General features: G+C 46.8%; 1 protein-coding gene across 2 annotated transcripts in view; it reads right to left on the bottom strand.

Annotated features, from left to right (window-relative positions):
- The window catches only part of Map2k1 (mitogen-activated protein kinase kinase 1), a 67,837-nt gene that overhangs the window by 2,508 nt on the left and 45,861 nt on the right, over nucleotides 1-19,468 (bottom strand). For both annotated transcript variants that reach the window (NM_008927.4, XM_006511196.4), the window contains exons 4-8: nucleotides 16,835-16,912; nucleotides 16,155-16,206; nucleotides 5,426-5,550; nucleotides 3,177-3,378; nucleotides 2,991-3,055 (exon numbers count right to left, since the gene is read on the bottom strand). In NM_008927.4, the coding sequence (NP_032953.1) occupies nucleotides 2,991-3,055; nucleotides 3,177-3,378; nucleotides 5,426-5,550; nucleotides 16,155-16,206; nucleotides 16,835-16,912 (522 nt within the window). The remainder of the gene's footprint in view (nucleotides 1-2,990; nucleotides 3,056-3,176; nucleotides 3,379-5,425; nucleotides 5,551-16,154; nucleotides 16,207-16,834; nucleotides 16,913-19,468) is intronic.

Genomic DNA, 19,468 nt, shown 5'->3' on the forward strand with positions numbered 1-19,468 from the left:
GAAATACCAGCCCAAGCATTCCAGAGGCAGAGGTAGATAGATCTCTGAATTGGGTGGTGCCTGCTTCTCGTCCCAGCACTTGGGGAGGCTGAGGCATTTGAGACTACTCTAGGCTACAAAATGAGACCCGATCTAAAACAAATGGAACAAGCAGTGGTACTGCAGGAATGCTCAGTTCAGTGGCAGAGCTTCCATAGCATGCAGGAGGCATAGGTCTGATTCCCAAAACTGCAGAAAAAACAAAACACAAGCCCCTTACTAAAAAGCCCAGCAAGCCCTCCCTCTCACCCTGACGTCTTAGTCAGTTTGAGGTCAGCTGCGAACCAGATTGTAGAACAGTGGCCCAATCCTGTAGGACAAGCCCCACCCAGAGAACTGCTGAGGTTGTGTGGAATATTCAAGAGGAAACAGCTGGCTTCCAGAAGGACAGTGTCTGTTCCTCCTGAGCAGGAGGGGACAGGCAAGAAAGGACTGGGTGCTAGCAAAGGCTCTTGGCATCAGGGAACGGAAAGAGGCAGGTGAAAGCACTGGGGAAAAGATGCCGGCTACTGCCCATCCTGGAGCTTCAGTTTCCTTACCTATGTAAAGAGGACAGAGACAGTTTCCCCACCTCAGCTGGCTTTAAGAACAGAGTGAGAACAGACTGTGAGCACTGTGGGCAAAGCAGTGTGCAGAGCTGTACAGGAGGTGGTCCAGGCAGCCTCTCACGGACCTCCCTCCCAGAGCCATATAGGTTTCAGCAGGCAGAGGACAGATGGCCCACCCTGCACTGATGAACCCAAGCCTGCACTGCTCTGCCTTGTCCCTCTCTGCTGCTTCGCACAGTGCTCTGCACACAGTAGAGAAGGAAACAGCTCCGTGATGGGCAGAAAAGCACTCACTGATTTATAACCTCTGTGGTGACCAGGATATTCCCTGTTAGGTTCGTGACAAGCAATAGACCCACTTGTGCTTTTAAGGGTCTGTTTTCAGAGGAGTATACAAGGATGTTTAAATGTTTTGAATCAAGGATGGGTGATGGCCTGATCTGAGCCCAGTCCACAGCACAGTGCTGCCTCTGAAACATGTCAGCACTCACCCCTTCTCAACTGCCAAGGCTGCTCCTGCTGCAGGGCAGCATGCTGGCCCAGTGGGCTCCTTCTCACGTCCCTGTACTGCCCAACCTACACTTCAGTGAGTCTTACCCTTCCTTAATGTAAACTTACTTATACATAATTTCACAAGTGGTCTGGTTCTTCATAGTAAAATCATCCAAGAGTTTGAAATTTTTAATCACCTACAATAGGCATATACATTAAAAAAGATCCCCCTCCCCCACTTACTCTGAAACAGTCTCATTCTACAGTGCAGGCCAGCCTAGAAATCATGGAATTCCCCCTTGGCCTGCCAGGTGTTGGGATTGCAGGAAGTAATCCAAAAGTAATTTGCTGTTTTTCACAGAAATTGATCATGGATATTCCTCATCTCTTTCTTTCTTTTTTTTTTTCCCCCGAGACAGGATTTCTCTGTATAGTCCTGGCTATCCTGGAACTCACTCTGTAGATCAGGCTGGCCTCGAACTCAGAAATTCGTCTGCCTCTGCCTCCCAAGTGCTGGGATTAAAGGCATGCGCCACCACGCCTGGCTTCCTCATCTCTTTCTATAGTCACTTACAACTGTTTAACAGCACATAAAATAATAATCCAAGTCTGTATGTTGCAGTTCTCCACCCACCACTCCTAGCTATCATGGGGACTAGGGGCTCCTGCTCTTCCATCTCCGATCCATCCCACTTACTCTGCCTCGCACCTCCTGTGCTCAGATGTCTGCACATGCATTAGACAGCCTAGTAAATGGAGACAGGCAGACATCAGTAGTGAACGGGAGGCTCCTCATCTTGGGAAAAGAAGAAGGGACTCTGAGCTGACAATTCCAAGAGCAAAGCTCAGGCACCCTGAGGACCACACCATATGAACAACTCAACCACAGTTTCCCCTCCCACCTCCCTTTCTGAGACAGGGATCTTACTATGTAGTACAGGCCTACCTCAGGCTTGGAACTCTCCAGTCTCACTCTAAGTATTGGGATTACAGGTGCACACCACACACAATAACTAGTGGGTTGTTTTTCCCCCAAGCCGTTTTTCCTTTTTCTTGTTTTTTCCCCCCATTTTATTTTGTGTATAGGTTTTCTGCCCAAATGTTGGTCTATGCATCACATTCATGCCGTGCCCACAGAGGAGGGTGTCAGATTCCTAGGACCTGGAGTTACAGATGATTGTGAACTGTCGTATGAGTGCTGGGAATGGAACCCAGGTTCTCTGCAAGAGTAGCCACTATGCTGAACCACTAATCTATCCCCACAGCCCATAACTACTTACTTTTTTGTTTTGTTTTGTTTTTTTTTTTTTTTTTTTTCAAGACAGGGTGTCTTCAGTGTAGCATGTCTGTCCTGGAACTCACTCTGTAGATCAAGCTGGCCTTGAACTCAGAGATCCATCTGCCTCTGCCTCCCAAGTGCTGGGATTAAAAGTGCATGCCACCACCACCTTCTTCTTGCTTTCTTTTACTTGTTTTAAAAATTATTTATATGAATACTGTAGCTTTCTGTTTTTAAATTTTTTTAAAAGATTTATTTATTTATCATATGTAAGTACACTGTAGCTGTCTTCAGACACTCCAGAAGAGGGAGTCAGATCTCATTACGGATGGTTGTGAGCCACCATGTGGTTGCTGGGATTTGAACTCAAGACCTTTGGAAGAGCAGTCAGTGCTCTTAACCGCTGAGCCATCTCACCAGCCCACTGTAGCTTTCTTTAGACACACCAGAAAAGGGTATCAGATCTCAGCATATATGGTTATGAGCCACCATGTGGTTGCTGGGAATTGAACACAAGACCTCTGGTAGGGCAGTCAGTGCTCTTAACTGCTGAGCAATCTAGCAGCAGTAAACTCTCCAGCCCTCTACTTACTGTCTTATGCAGAAGGTCAAGGAAACCTGGCAGCACTTACCTCATTGACAATGTAATCCAACAACTCAAAAATTGCCATGGGAGGTCGGCTGTCCATTCCATATGCTGCAGATTTATAAAGAAGAAAAAGAAAATACTTTATAGATACAGATAAGAGGCTACTTGTCACTATGAGTCAAAGGGTAGACTCACCCACCACCACCCCTGCCTCCCAGTCCTCACTCACAGCTGAGAGGCCTCCCAGGGGTCCTTGGCCTGGGTGGTGTTTCGGCTGCGTCTCCTTCCACATGGCATCCAAACAGTAGCTCCAGCTCCTTGGCATCAGGAGGAGGAATGGGGTATCTCCCAACTGCCATCTCCACCAGAGAGAGCCCCATGCTCCAGATGTCCGACTGCACAGAGTAGTGAGTCCCCTGGAGTCTCTCAGGCTACGGGGGAGATGGATGGTTAGTTCTTGCTCTAGACAGGCCCCCAGGGCGGCTTCGGTGCTTTTACCTTCTGGTGTCCCCTACTCTGACACCTCAAAGTTAAAAGAGTTCCTCTGGCCTCCATGCATTACAGCTCTGACCTCTCCTCACTGCTCCATTTTCCCTGGACCCTGTCTCAGCCGGCAGCATCCGCAGAGTCAGGTCCTGGCCGCTTGTGGTTCCTGCTCTGCCCAGTCTGGCCCCTGACCTTCACATATAAGTAGCATGTCTCAGACACACGAGAGGCTTATCATGAGTTCCCCACTCTGAGACTTAAGCACTGTGGGGATCCTGAATCTCAGGTTCCCTGTATATAAAATGGGGATTTTTATATACAGAAATCACCACTGCTAACTCGTAACAGTGATGACAACAAAATTTCCACTCTACTTTCTAGTGTCACAGCAGGAACCAAGTGAAATGAAAACATTCAGACAAGGCAGAACTCTACACAATCATTCGCTGACAAAGGTGACAAGCAGCAGAGAGGAAACAGCACAGTGTCTGCACACTGAGCATTAGTTTGTCACAGACCCTACAAAAACCTTCAGTGATCATAGTGCATTTATTTAGACACATAACTAGCTTCTCCCATGAAAAATTTCCACCAACTCTACTATGGATTACTTTAAAACTGACCATATATAACCAACAAAAACCCAGCCACTAAATCATGGATCAGTAAGTTCCAAGGCCTAATGAACTTGAGAATTGGCAACTGTGCGGCCCCAGGTGCAAACTGTTCAGCCTCCCCATCTACAGAAGAAGAGATCAGCAAAGAGCAGAACTCCGCTGTAGCCAGTGGAGTTGGGGGGAGGGGGAATATGTGTGCATTAGAACTTCCCTATAGATACTAAAGAGGGGGTGTGGGGTAAGGTTATTGTGATACTGACAGTAGCTTGAGTCACAGGGGAGGAGGAGAGCAGTAAGGAGCAATGGGGAGTTGGTCATAACCCCTACATAAGCAGTAGGGGCTGCTGGCTTCCTAGCTCTAGCTGTTCTCATCTCTTACATAGGAACCTTTATCTCTACTGATGATATAGCTGCAGGGATGGACTGAGACCCCCTAAGGCTATGACAACTCTTTGACTGTGCATGAAACACTCTGGGCCTTAGGCCTATCCTTACCATCTGCACCTTTTTTCTGCACTTTTCCCTTGGTTGTATAAAAACTACCCTTACTCTCATCCTCCTGTGCACTGCCTCTGAAGCACTTCCCACAGATTTCCATCTTTCCCTGCTACACTTAGAAATGGACTATCCAAAGACCCTCTCATTCAGTCAACCCCACATCAGCCACTCACCAGCATTCCTAACCCTTAATGTGCCAGACCCTGCCAGGTCCTACGAAAGACACCTGGGCTGAAGCTTGTGGTACAAGGAGGGGAAAAACTCCATGATAATATGACCATGGGCAATGGGACAGCTGCATGCAGTAATCAGGTGACACTGGGAGCCAGGAGAGTCGGGCTCTGGGGAGAAGGATAAGATAGGATGTAGCTGAGCTAGAGTGGACTCTAAGCAGGAGCTGGACGCCAGGCCGGGAAATGACCCAGAGACATTCAGTAAATAGGGAGGACAGAAGCAGAGTGGAGGAAAGGGTTTCAAACATATCCTCTACGCAAGGCCACTAGAGGATAACAGGACCAGCAGTAAGCCAGGTGGGGTGTGGTCATGTCCAAGTGTCTTGGGTTTGAGGGTCTGACAATCACGTAAGATGTCAGATATATTCTCAAGTCTCTTCAGAAAAGGAAGTCAGACTCTGGAGCTTGGACAGCACAATCTCTTGAGGTTGTCTCAATGCCTGAGACCCCAATTATATGTGAACATTTGTAAAAGGAAGATTCTTACTCTCCCCCAGAGGCCCACTGTAATTCACCTCTCATTTCTCAATCCCTATCTATCACCATACAGTGCAAACTTATGGCTCCATGGTTATAATATGTGGCTGCTGATGCTAAGAATGAAGCCTGCAGAAACACTGGAAAAAGGGAACTTTAGTTCATACCGACATGTAGGATCTCGTGCCCACGAAGGAGTTGGCCATAGAGTCAATTAGCTGCCCGCTGACCCCAAAATCACAGAGTTTGATCTCCCCACGTGAGTTCACTAGAATGTTGGATGGCTTGACATCTGTGAAGAGAAAACAAGAAATGAGAGACTTAAGGCAGGGTGGCTGGGGAGGGGAAGGATCAGTGCTCTCTAGACCACACCATATGCCCCAATCCAGGCAATCCTTGACTTGCAAACTCCAAAGACAGTAGATAGTAGATGTCTATTCTCTGAGGACTCAGACCTGGCCATATGACTCATCAGAAGGAGTCAGCTATCATCACCAGTCAAAATGTCAAAGTCTGGAGCAGGGCACATTGGCTCTTGGGAGGCAAAAGCAGACAGACCTTTGAATTCAAGGTTAGCCTGGTCCACAGAGCTAGTTCCCAGGGTTACACAGAGAAACCCTGTCTCAACAGACCAAAACAAACAGGAGGAGGAGAGCTCAAAGGCTATTACTTCAGGTACCTGTACTAGCAAGACACGGTGTGTCTACTACTAAGATTAAAAAGGAATGTAAGGCTGCATGGTCCTGCTTGCTCAGCTTCCAGTACTGGGATCACAGGTTCATGCCACCAAACCCAGCTAAGTTATTTACTCTTTATAAAAGTTTTTTGAGACAGTTTCAAAACGACTTTATAGTCCTAGCTGTCCTGGAACTCATGTGCAGACCAGGCTGGCGCAGACTCAGAGATTCACCTGCTTCTACTTCCTGAGTGCTAGGGTTAAAGGCCTGCACTAGCACTGCCTGGCTTACTTGTTTCTTCTTCAATAGATTCTAAAAATCTTCCCAAGAGTAAACTGGGGGCAGAGGGGAGACAGTCTTATAATATTCCAGGTAGCCCTTCCCCTGAGCGGGCTAGCCCGTATCATCCTCAGCGTCAGTTCACACCAGCTCTAGCAAGGCAAGAAGAGCTCTCAGAGTCTGTCTTACCTTGGTAAACGCTGAGCCAACACAAACCATGGAATGAGCATATCTACACTCAGCACCACGGTGTGATCTTTCGAAGACCCAGCCCTCACTATCGGTCTAGCATCTCTATGGAGCCAGAAACCTCTCTACAACTCTACCTCCCACAGAGACTCTCAGTGATCATTCAGGCACAGGGAGAAATCTTAAATGTATCAGGTTCCTCCCCCACTTCCAATACAGAGCTATGTATGGGTCAAGGGTTTATTCACGGCCACAGGGCAAAAACGGCCCTCTGTCTAACATCCTCACCAGTCTTTCGCCTACTGGTTACTGAGCACCTGCCTCAAATAGGTCCCCTGCAATACCACAGAAAGGGCAGGGGCATGCTGCCAAATTCCCAGTAGCATCCAGCGTATATACTACTGGTCTTAGGAGATAATTCAACCAATGAGAGACTGTGTAACACTCACAGCCATTACTCTGCAAGGTGTGAGGGCACACCTGCACGGTCTTCTATTGGAGCACTACTTTAACACTAGGTAGGTGGCAGGGGCCAGCTGTTCTTTCTCTAACCAGCTTACAGAGTGCAGAACAGACCTCAGGTCACATGTTCGGGATATGGGAGCAACTTAGGAAGAGCCAAGGGAGTGATGTGCCTGTAGGGCTGGTAGAGGCAGCACATGGAAGGCCTTCTAACATAAGCCTTCTCCTCAAGGCCCCTCACTCCCCCACCGCAAATGTTTCCCATGGCATTTCAGGTATAACCTGAAGCAAGAGAGGAGCACTGGCGGGAGCCCTTCCACCTATGCTACAGGTACTTTTTGGAAAGTCCTGGTTCCTCTGAGCAGGGTGGCTCACATCACAGAGTGAGCCCTTGTCTACATATATACTACACACACACCATCCCAGAGGAAGCTGCCCTGACCCTCTCAGCCCAGAGCATCCCCTCCATGGTGGCCGCATTCTTTGGCACTGCTGCTTTCTCTCCCTCCAGGCTGCAGCTGCTGCTCTCCGAGGCTGAGCTGCCTCTAGCTGGGTTTTGCATCTGATTTCTATTCACATGGCAAGCAGGCATCTGCACTTGAGCTTACATAACCCTGCTCTCCCTTATGTGGTTCTGAACTCCAGCTTCAGCCTCCTAGACCCACCCATCTGCAGGGATTACTGGGGCTGGAGAAAATGAGAGGCTTTACCCTTCAGGCCTTGAGAGCCAGATATACTGCATGAAGCCCCTCCTCGTGATCAGGAGACCTAGCGCAGTAGAGAATGCTGCCAGAGTGTCAGGCAGAAAATGCGCCTCACCCTACCCCCACCTAGTTAGCCCAGATAACTCTTTCTGGCAGTAGAAAGTGTGAGGTGTCCAACAAGGCTAGAATGAATTCATTTCCTAATCTCAAAGGGCACTGTGGAATAGCTTCCCAAAGCTGCCTGCTGCCCCCCACTCTTCCTCTCCCCATATTTTCCCCCTCTATCTTCTACACATGACAGCTAGAACTCCTCCAGAATAGCCCCTATACAGACTGCTATGGCTCCCGTTTGCCTTGAAACACAGTCCAAACAAAGCCCCTTTGGCTGGCTCTGAAAACTTCCCAATGTTTCTTATCTCCCTCTCTCCCTGAGCTAATCCAGGTTGGCCTGACTCTAATTGCCCAGTGTGTTAAGTCCTGCCTTCTTCTCTTTTGCTGTTCCCTGCATCCGAAATGTCTTCCTGTCTACCTGCCCTCCCGTGTCCACTTCTGGTGTCTAGAGCCTGAGTCCCCTTCCCGACTTGGGAGATTTACCTGAGCTTCTTCCCACTGTCCCAGCAGAAGCCTCAAAGGGCACAGGAGAGGCCCAGCACTTCTCAACAGCTTATCTAAGCCTCCAGTTCTCCCCCAACCTTTCAGGGCCAGGTGTTGGTAAGCCAAGCAGTGTGAAGTAACCACTGGGCTCCCAAGCTGCTAGGAAGCCCATAACATACTGAATGGTACTCCCTTTCCTGCCCCATCGGGCCAATTCACTTTAGCAATGGGGAATATCTTCTTCTTCTTTTTTTTTTTTTTTTGGTTTTTCGAGACAGGGTTTCTCTGTATAGTCCTGGCTGTCCTGGAACTCACTTTGTAGACCAGGCTGGCCTCGAACTCAGAAATCTGCCTGCCTCTGCCTCCCAAGTGCTGGAATTAAAGGCGTGCGCCACCATGCCCGGCTGGGGAATATCTTCTTAAAAAAAAAAAAAAAAAAAAAGCAGATCAAAGAATAAGGGCAGAGGGTTCAGGGTTCATCAGTTCAGAGAAAGAGTGCTTATCTAGCACCAAAAAGGAAAACAAAACAACAACAACAAAAAAAAGTTATATGTAAAACTAACTGGATAAAATATTCTTTCTTGACACCAAATTAACCACGGTTCAAAGCACATAATGGCAAGTTTAACTTCTAAACATTTCCTACCTGCTAAAACAAGGGTCTACGAATGCCTCGGGAGCCACTTGGTTATGCTACATAGAATCCTTGCACTATGCAATGATCAGAAGGGCAGTCGCTGTCCAGCAGGCTGTGATCGCCAGAGGGACAGTGTACACAGGGATGACCACGACAGCAGACAGAGCTGCTATCACCCACCTGATGGCAGCTGCTTAGCTGGCAAGGCTGGCAGGTGCTTGAAAGAGGCAGTGAAGCCCTCCGCCTTCCAGGGGATTCCTTTGTTCTATGTCTCCTTTATTTTTTTTCTTGGGCTGGGGGGGGGGGGGCACATTTAGCTGCACTCCCTAAGATGTAACTTTATGAGCAAGGCATGGAGGAAGAGAAGGGCAGGAGACAGGTGTGGGTGGGACACCCAAGAGAGTGTGAGGAGAGAATGGAAGGAAGAAGGAAGAGCCCTGGAGAAGAGCAAGCAGAGGGACACACAGACGGATGCCAGACAGGCTCATTTGTGATGAAGGCTGGATCCGAAATCGACAGGATCTTAGATAGTGAGAAATGAAATGTTTGTTTTGAAGGCAAATGAGCTATTGTATTTGCTATTGTTTACGTATTGTGAAGACATGGTCTCATGAACCCAGGCTGGTTTCAAGCGTCCTATGTAGCTGAGGACGACCTTGACCTTCTGATCCTCCTGCCTCCAAACACCTGGGACCAGGATTAAGGATGCGGGCCAGCAGTGCTGGTAATAAATCTAGGACTTCATGCCTGCTAGGCAAACATTACCAACTGAGCTACATTTCCAATCCCTAAGGAGATTTTTTAAAATAGCAACTTTACGTTTCAAATGGCCTGACCCCCTTCCCAGCATGCTTAGGAGAGCATTAAGAACCCTCCTTAAGATGGAGAAATGAAATGAGTCTACTCCTAGCCTTCATGGAGCTACCTCTGGCTACCCAGGACCTCAGAGAACTGAGCAGCAGAGATTTAAAAGAAAAAAACAAAACAAAAACAAAACAAAACTCCAAGAACTCCAAAGCCTTCAACTAGCCATTACTTGTAAATGTAATTTTTTCCCACCTAAACTTTCCCTAGACTGCTGATGAAAGGTTCTAGTTTCCCACCAGGTTCCACTTCCTGAGAAAGAATGGATGTAACGAGGACAGCTGAAGACAGCTGAGGACAGCTGGGGCAGGCTAGGAGTTTGGGCAAGCCAAAGCTGAAGGCCCAGATCTTTTGAACACTCTCCCTTTGCTCCTCCCAGTAGCAGTGGGAGGGTACTGGGAACAGGGAGCAGAAGACCACAGCATTGTCACTGTCATAACAGCAGGGCAACCTAAGAGTAGTTTGGGATTTGAATTCCAGACTCCTAACAGAGGGCTCCTGCCAAACTAGAGAGTCAAGGCCCTGACTACAGCTCACACACCACCGGTCATGCCTTGAGGCTTGGTAAAGCCATTAGCAAGCTGTAGTTGGCTGTGGCAATGAGCCTTTCTGGGAACCAATCTGCCTTGGGACAGGCAGAAATCCTGGAGATCCAGGTGTGAGAGAAATCTACCTCCTCTAGTTACCACGCGCTGCTTCCTCAGCTCCAGCCCATTCACCTCCTCCAGACTCGCTAACTGCAAGAGGCCTTCAAGGTGTCTTCCACCTGGTTGTAGCTAAATTCAAGCAGCAGAGTCCCAGTGGGAAGCCCATCAGTCCTAACCAGCAACTCTAAATCCTCTCCACCCTGAAGATCTCATACCCAAGCCCAGACAAACACATTTAAAGGATTTTCTCTCTCCTAGTCAAGACATGATAGGTTGTACCCTCTCACCAACTCACCGCTCACCTAGCCCAACAGCAATGGGCCCACAAATGATATCACTGACATATTACAGAGTCCAGGGTTCCTTTCTTATGGTACATGACATTCTGAGCAGTTGTACAGATTTTGGAGACAGAATATAAGAAAAGCCAAAGCAAGATATATAGGGGTCTGTAGCCTCCCTCAGCCTTGAAGCAGGCTGATCCAGACTTTGACCTTGCTGCCACTGAGAAGGAGATTACCTAGGGTGGAGCCTTCTGACCTTGATGGCTCTATTTGCTCTTCTCCAAGACTCTGCTTCCTGCTGAAAGGTCCTAGTGACATTCCGAAGACACACCCTGTAGATCGCCTACAGGCTGGCTCCAGGCACCAAGAATGGGCTGACGGGGGATGGGCCTTCCCCCTTATAAGCACACTCTCTTAGCAAACTCTCCGGCCTTGATCAGAGAAATATTTGTCTTGACTTCATTATCTTTTCTCGAAGTCTAAGTCTCTTTCAGCCCCAGCCTGCCTTCCAGAAATACCCGGTTCATGTAGGCTGAGGGCCAGCATACAACAGGGGTCACATTCAATGAGCAGAGTAGAAAAAGAGGTCAGCAAGGGAAATCCTTCAAACCCTCTTTTCTCATTTCTACGATTCTACAGCAATATCTGGCAGAGCAGGCCCACCCTGTTGACATGGAAACTGAGGATTCATAATGAAGTTCCTTGACAAAAATAAAAAAGTAGCCTTCCCATCAAAGACACCTGTGGTGGGGCTAGAGGGATGGCCTAGGCAGTGAAGTGCCTGCCATGCATGAGGACCTGTGGGTCACAGGAGTACACACTTGTAATCTCAGTGCTCTGGAGGCAGGGACAGTAGGATCCCTGAGGCTCACTAACCAGCCATGCTAGCTAAATCAGAGAACTCCAAGGTCCAGAAAGAGACCTTGTCTGAAAAAAAATGAAGCAGAGACCAATTGAAGAAGACATGTCAACTCCTCCACACCTACAGGCATACACTCGTATGCACATGCTCGTGCACACACACAAACACACAAACCCTCCCTCCATATGTTTCTACTGCTGTGATAAAACACTATGACCAAAAGAAACTCTCAGGTCACACTCCTGAAGCAGGAGCCGTGGAGGAAATGCTTACTGACTTGCTCCCTGTGGTTTGCTCAGCTGCTTTCTTATACCACTCAGGATCACAGCCGGGGTGGCTCCACCCACAGTAAACTGGGCCCTCCTACATCAATCATTAGCCAAGAAAATAAGACCTAGCATGGTGATGGTGTTGCATGCCTTTAATCCCAACACTCAGGAGACAGAGGTAGAGTTCAAGGTCAGCCTGGTCCACAGAGTGAATTCCAGGATAGGAAGAGAAACCCTGTTTTCTCATTTAATATTCCCTCTTTCCAGATGACCCTAGCTTATGTCAAGTTAACAAACAACAGAGATACACACAGACACACCAAAACCCCACCAACCAGGACACCTGTATTAAGTGCTATTTCTGTTACTTTAGAAGAAAAGCAGGCTTATCTCAAAGCCAATCAGCTCTCTGCTGACGCTGACGGGAAAAGGACTTATTACCTTGCACACTAATTATACACTAAAGAAAATAAGCTAAAAACCCATTTGACATGTTCAACCTAATTTGCTCAGTAGGAGGTGGAAAATAAGAGCCATAAGATGATAGGCCCATGGAAATTTATTTGCCTTAAATGGGGGTAGGGGTGGGAACGATAACTAGTGATGTTACTATGTGGACCCAGGCTCCAAAGTCAGGCATCAAAAAAAAGTCCAGACCAGAGGTTAAGAGGCCACTTACCAATCCTTCCTGGTTTAGAGAGAGCCAGGCCCTTAAAGAAACACTTAAGAGAGACTGACAATTTAAGGACAGTTTTAGTCCTCGCTTACTCTAGATCCATAGAGAGAGTAACCAGTAACCATGTGCTCATCACTACCTTCAACTGCAGCTCACTTTCTGCCAATCATGCTCCTAAAATCCTAGCCCTTTACTGATAGGGTGAAAGGAAACCCACTGTCTCAATGCAAATCCCAACCCTTTGCATCATCCACCCATCAGTCTTTAATCTGACTCACTATGGTCTCACTTCTCCAAGTTGGACCAGAACCTCTGTGAAGGCAGCAACCACATAGCAGTCTAGGACCATACGTTTGTATTTGGTTTTAAGGGGGGATGGGGGCAATAACACATGACAAAGTGTTCTTAGCCCTGACTGGGACTGGCCTGGAACTTGCAATGTAAAGCAGGCTGGTTCAAACTCAGAGATCTGCCTGTCTCTGACTCCACAATGCTAGGGTTAATGTTCTTTTATTAAGTACCATCACCTTGGTGCTATTAGAGATTTACTGGCCAGTTTCATCTGATCCTGGGTTGTCCCAAGAAATGGAAGAGGTAAGACAGATAAATTACCTACAGTTTTGCTAGGATCACTCAAAGGGGTAGAGTTGGAAGGAACTTTCCATGAAGTTTTACCTGCAACCAGGATGCTGGGGAAAGACATGTTTGGAAAAACTCCAAAGAGTTGCTGTAGCCACCTCTGAGTGGCGGTGCTGTATGGAGCCAGTCAGCATTTACTTCCAGCAAGAAAACCAGCTGTTCCCATATAGAAGACAATCCCACAACAGAAGCCTCTAATTAACATGGTTCCTAGCCTCAGGCTGAGAATGACTCTACTGTTGCTCCTCCACGGTGTCAGGTCTCATGAGCTGCCTTCCCTCTTGATTTGGTAGTAGTTAATAGGACCACCTTTAGAGTAATAACCAGGTAATGAGACTTCCATAGCAAACCAATCTCTTTGGGCATGAGACTCCTCTCTGAGTGTTACCGCTAACAGACTGGCAATCAGGGCCCCAGGGTTGCTAGTAGGTCACTGCTCTCCATGACCAGCAGGTTCAATCACAGCTCCCCTCCCCCCAACCCCCAACCCACAGCTATAATGTGACACTGATTCCAAAAGGACCAAAGTCAAGTCCTCCTGACACCACCCCTCCAGCTAGTACCTGCCCTCCGCTCCTAGGGGCTTCTCAGAAAACCTATTACTTCTCTCTCATGTCTCCTCCTGCCATTCATGGTGCTCCCCCTCCCTCCCTCCCTCTCCCCCCCCCTTCTCTAGTATTCTGTGTTACTGGGCTATGGCAACCCCTAAAGAACTGCTCTCCGCCAGGCAGTGGTGGCAAGTGCCTTTAATCCCAGCACTTGGGAGGCAGAGGCAAGTGGATTTCTGAATTAGAGGCCAGCCTGGTCTACAGAGTGAGTTCTAGGACAGCCAGGGATATACAGAGAAACCCTGTCTCAAAAAAGCAAAAAAAAAAAAAAGAGCTGTAAAGCTGTCATTCTTCAAGAACCCACAGAAACAAGCTGAGAGCCACGGTTGGTGCTTACCTTCTCCAAGGCAATTAATCCTTCCTTCTCTTAACTTGGGTCAGGAACCTTTTTCCCCCATTAATTAATTTATTATATTTCCTTTACATTCAGACTGACCACAGCTTCCCTTCCCTCCTCTCCTTCCAGGCCCACTTCTCTGCCCCCTCCCTGCCCCTATCTCCCCCTCTGCCTTTCTCTTCAGAAAAGAGAAGGCCTCCTATGGATGTCAACACACTTCAGGGCCTCAACAGGAAGCTTTTGTAGTAAAGAACTGGAGAGTAAATATTTTAGGATGAGTCATTTCTTTCACAAGAGACTGTTTGAAAATACCAATACAGCCACAAAGCAGTCACAGAGAACACTTAAGCAAGTAAGTGTGGCTGTGTTCTAACAGGACTTTATTTATAGACATTAAGCTCATTGTTTGTTTGAGGCAGAGTCTCTCCAATAGCCCTAGGTGTTCTGAACTTGCTATATAGACTAGGCTGGCCTTGAACTCATAGAGCTCTACCTGCCCCTGCCTCCCCAGGGCTACGATTAAAGGCATGTGCCACCATACCTGGCCAGGGATGTTAAAATTTGAATTGCACACAACTATCACATGTCACCAAGCTTTGAAAATCATCCTTAGCTTGCAGAACATACAAATCTAAAGAAAGCAGGCACAATGTGGCCTATAAGCTATCTGCTCACTCCTGTTTTGACCATCTGTTAGGAATTACTGGGTATTTGTTTGTTTGTTTGTTTGTATTTTTGACTCAAGGCTTAGTCACTTTGCCATGGAAACCCTTTTACTTCCTTTTGTCCAAAATCCTGGGAATTGAGCCCAGCCTTACCCATGCTACAACATGCTCTAGTACTGTGCTCCACCCTACATTCCATTTGCTTGCTTTCAACATCCATTCCTTCTCCTCAACAATTATTAACAAATTTCCTCATTACTATAATCTTCTTCTGAAACACCAAATAGTTTTGCTTGGGTATCAATCTATGTGACCAGCCACAAGCACATTAATGCCCTGGCACAACAGGCCTAATTGAAAGCCCATCAGAGGCCCAGCACTGGTGTGGACAGGGGAGAGAAGGTGAAGCTTTCCTGGGATTGAGCACATGCAGAACCTGCTGTGTAAGTGGCTGGTGAGGTCTATGCTGCCCTCACTAAAGAGAATCTGCCTGAAAAGAAAGCCTTACAAAAAGAGGTGCTTCAGGGCAACCAGAGCTGCACAGAGAAACCCTGTCTCAAAAAACAAGCAAGGCTGGGAAGACGGCTCAGTGGTTAAGAGCACTGACTGCTCTTTCAGAGGTCCTGAGTTCAAATCCCACATGGTGGCTCACAACCATCTGGAATGGGATCTGACGCCCTCTTCTGGTGTGTCTGAAGACAGCTCTGGTATACTCATACATAAAATAGATAATTCTTTTAAAACAATAAAACAAAGACTATATCAGCAAATGTACATGATGTGTATGCCTTTAATCACAGCATTTAGGAGGCAGTGGCAGGCGGGTCTGAGTTCTCAGGCCAAGCTGGTCTACATAGTTAGTTCCAGGTCTGCCAGGGCTAAATAATAAGATCCTTGTCTCACAATAAAGGATATGTTAGTAATAGAACACTTTATACAGGATCACTCTATATTGCTCTGGCTGCTTTAAACGCACAGAGATACACCTACCCATGCCTCCCAAGGCACCCACCACTATGCCCTGTTTAGTAAAGGGCTTTCATTCCAAAACAAAACTAAACACTTTTTTTTTTTTTTTTTTGGTTTTTTGAGACAGGGTTTCTCTGTGTAGCCCTGGTTGTCCTGGAACTCACTCTGTAGACCAGGCTGACCTTGAACTCAGAAATTCTCCTGCCTCTGCCTCCTAAGTGCTGGGATTAAAGGCGTGAACCACCACTGCCCGGCTAAACACATTTTATTATTTTTTTAAAAGATTTATTTATTATTATAATTAAGTACACTGTGGCTGTCTTCAGACACACCAGAAGAGAGTGTCAGATCTCATTACGGATGGTTGTGAGCCACCATGTGGTTGCTGGGATTTGAACTCAGGACCTTCGGAAGAGCAGTCAGTGCTCTTAACCGCTGAGCCATCTCTCCAGCCCCTAAACACATTTTAAAAAGATGTGAAACCTCCAGATTTCAACTGTAATTCAGAATGAAACACCTGGCAATCCTTCTCACCTCTGTGCATAATCTTGTGCTTCTCCCGAAGATAGGTCAGGCCTTTTATCACCTGGAGGAGAGGAAAATTAAAAAAAAAGGAAACTGAAATGGGACTGGCTTAGAAAAACAATGGCTCTTCTTAAACATTTCCACCAACAACTTATCTGTCTATTAAGCAACAACATCACTTTATAGTTCTATAAAGCACTACTGTTAGCCTAAGGTAAGGGTGGCCAATGTAAGTTTTCAAAACACTCTGTGAAAGATTGTTTTCTAAACCCCCAACTTTAAAGACCTTTTCTTGTCTCTAACAAAGATACCTTGCCCTGTTTTTCAGACACAGGTTTTAACCTAAAGTTGAGGCTGAGGATTTAGCTCAATGGGTAAAGTGCTTGCCTTGCAGGAGTAAGAGCCACATGGATCCCCAGCACAGAATAAAACTGGGTGTGGGGTGCACATCTGCCATCCCAGCAGTAGGGAAGCAGCAGGGACAGAAGTACAGATGTTTAAGGTCATCCTATGGGAAATGCTCTAGCAAGCTTATTTCTGAAATCAACTCCTTCACTGACTCACCTTCCTCTCTCACCTATTTTCTCTCAATTCGTCACTCTAGAAGAGAAACTCTACTACATACTCAGAGCAATGCTAACTTTTTCTAAAATTTGTTACTCTGGAAAAAAACTCTACTACATACTCACAGCAATGCTAACTTTTCCTAAAATTTGCTCAGGAATTCTTCCAGCTTTCTTCAGAACTTGATCCAAGGACCCACCATCCTAAGAACAAGAATATCATACCAGTTAGTAACAACATTTCTATCACCTCAACTATTAAAATCCAAAAGAAAGTAAGTTTCACATGCAACACATCTGTTTAACGAATTATTATCCTTCAGTTTCATCCAGCTATCAAAGAACTCAGGCAGGCTTCAAACAATCAAACAAAATCCTGTGAGCTTCTTTAAACAAATGACTTATATACAGTGGTCATGAAAAAAGTCTTGCTTTACACTGACAGCATAAGATAGCGTCAGCTGTGCAGGCTCTATAGTCAACCTGCCAAAAGTTTAAACACTAACTCTGTCCCTTACTATCTAGTGTACTTCTAAACAGGTTCTGCAACTTGCAAAATGCTGTGAATAATTAATTATAAGGTCACTATTATAATCATGGGCTGTTACATGGATTAAACAAACTAATATACATGAAGCACAGTAAAAACTTGATACATTAGTTAGCTATGAGGGACCAGCACCATGGCCCAGTAGGTAAAAAAGCCTGACAACCTAAGTCCAGTGCCCAGAACCCACAGTGGACAGAGAAAAACAAGTCACAAAAGCTGTCATTTGTCCTCCACATGTGCATGCTCTACACACACACACACACACACACACACACACACACACACACACATTTTTACAATTTAAATGAGGTCTTGGGAGAGATGGCTCAACCATCTCAGAGTACTTGTTCCTACAGAGGACCCTGGTTTGGCTCTTAGAACCCACATGGCAGCTCACAGCCATCTTTAATTCCAGTGCCAAGGAATTCAATGTCATCTTCCTCTGGCCTCTGAGGGTACCATGCATGCGTGTGGTGCGCACATGTACATGCAGGTACAGTAAAAATGAATAAATGTCCTCCAAGCCCAGAAGGGAGCTCTGGATCTCTTGAAAATGGAGTTAGCAATGGCTTAAGCCACCATTTGAGTACTGGGAACCAAACCTGGGTCCTCTGCAAGAGCAGCAAATGTTCTAAAAGTCTGAGGGGAGGGGAGGGGAGGGGGAGGGGAGGGAGGGAGGGAGGGAGGGGAGGGGAGGGGAGGGGAGGGGAGGAGTTTCTCAATCAAACAAAGGAAGGAGCAAGGAAAGAAATGGACAGAATATTTCAGCAAAACTGAAAGCCAAGACACTAAACAGCGTCACACTCCTGGGATACTGTGCAGTCACAGGAACAGACATGGCTAGAAATGCCCAGCTGTGGTCAAGGCCAAACCTAGAAAACTTCTCTTACTTCTTAAGAGAGTAAGAGTGTTGACTATGCAATATGAGGACCTGAGTTCAAATCACCAGCATACATATAAAAAGCCAGGCATGGCCGTGTGCACACTTGTAACCCCAACACTGTTCAGGGAAGAGACAGGAGATCATTGGGGCTTGCTGGCTACCAGTCTAGCTCCTGGTTCATAGTGAGACCCTGTCTCAAAGGCAGAAAGTGAAGAGTAATATAGCAAATGACTTCTGACCATGATGAATACTGTAGCACCTTGGTGGGTGAGCCAACCAAGTAGAGTAGAGAACTCTGGACCTCAATCCAGAACTTCACTATGGCAGAGTGTCTAGGGAGTGGAAGCATTGAGACAGAGGGAGAACACCCTTTATACATACACTTACTTTCCTTTATTTAGCTGTGACCATGCTGAGCTCATGCCATCAAACTGGTCCTGTTTTGGCTGCCTTAAGTGCTACAGGCCCCTTTGGTCTAAGTAAGGATGATACCGGACCCCAGGAACCCCTTCCCCAAGTCAGCAGGCTCCTACAAAAGCCATGCATCTCTCAGTTTCCTTCACCAATGGAGGAAAAACACAGAAAACTAACAAGCTACTTCTAATTTGCCTCTAGCAGAATCTGCTTCAGCTCCTTAGTTTGAATGGCTTTGCCTAGTCAAGAAAGGACTGTATAAAACAAGGTGACAAAGCTGCTCTGTGAAACTGGATTCAAATAGGGCAGAAAGAACCAGGTGGTTCTCATGTTTCTTTCTCCATTTAGGCAACAAATAGAACTGCCTTTCAAACGACAGTAACCATGGCAAAGGACAGAAGGCAACCCAGCTAACTTAATACATATGACCTTCCCACAGGGTTGCTAAGAAAGTATTTCTATCTTACCATGGCTCCATGAAGACATGCAGGGCTGATCAGACTAGGTTAGAAATGGCCAGCTGTGGCCGAGTTCCCATGTAGAAAACTGACACTTGATAGAGGCAGAAGTGAGGGAATCTGCTCCTGGTGTTTTAAGATGAGAACATGAGCTGAGAGAGAGGAAGGAAAGGAGGGAAAGAGCGAGAAGAGAGAGAAGGAGAGAGCGAGCACTCTGAGTGTACACTGCATACTCCCCTAGTTTAAAAAGAAAGAAAGAAAGAAAAAAGAAAAGAAAAGCTATTAAAAAGAAGCCAAAATGACTCCTTCCCTTTACCCTTGAGAGTGACAAGCCTAGAGGGAGAACAATGAGCTCACAAGATGCCAGGAGCACAAGCTAGTCAGGACTGCCCAGGCCCCTGCAACCAGCCCTGCAGCACTCTAGTTCTGCTTCACTGTTGCCAAGAACTTGCGAT

The sequence above is a fragment of the Mus musculus genome, chromosome 9, assembly GCF_000001635.26.
Source record: "Mus musculus strain C57BL/6J chromosome 9, GRCm38.p6 C57BL/6J".
Classification (NCBI taxonomy): Eukaryota; Metazoa; Chordata; class Mammalia; order Rodentia; family Muridae; genus Mus; species Mus musculus.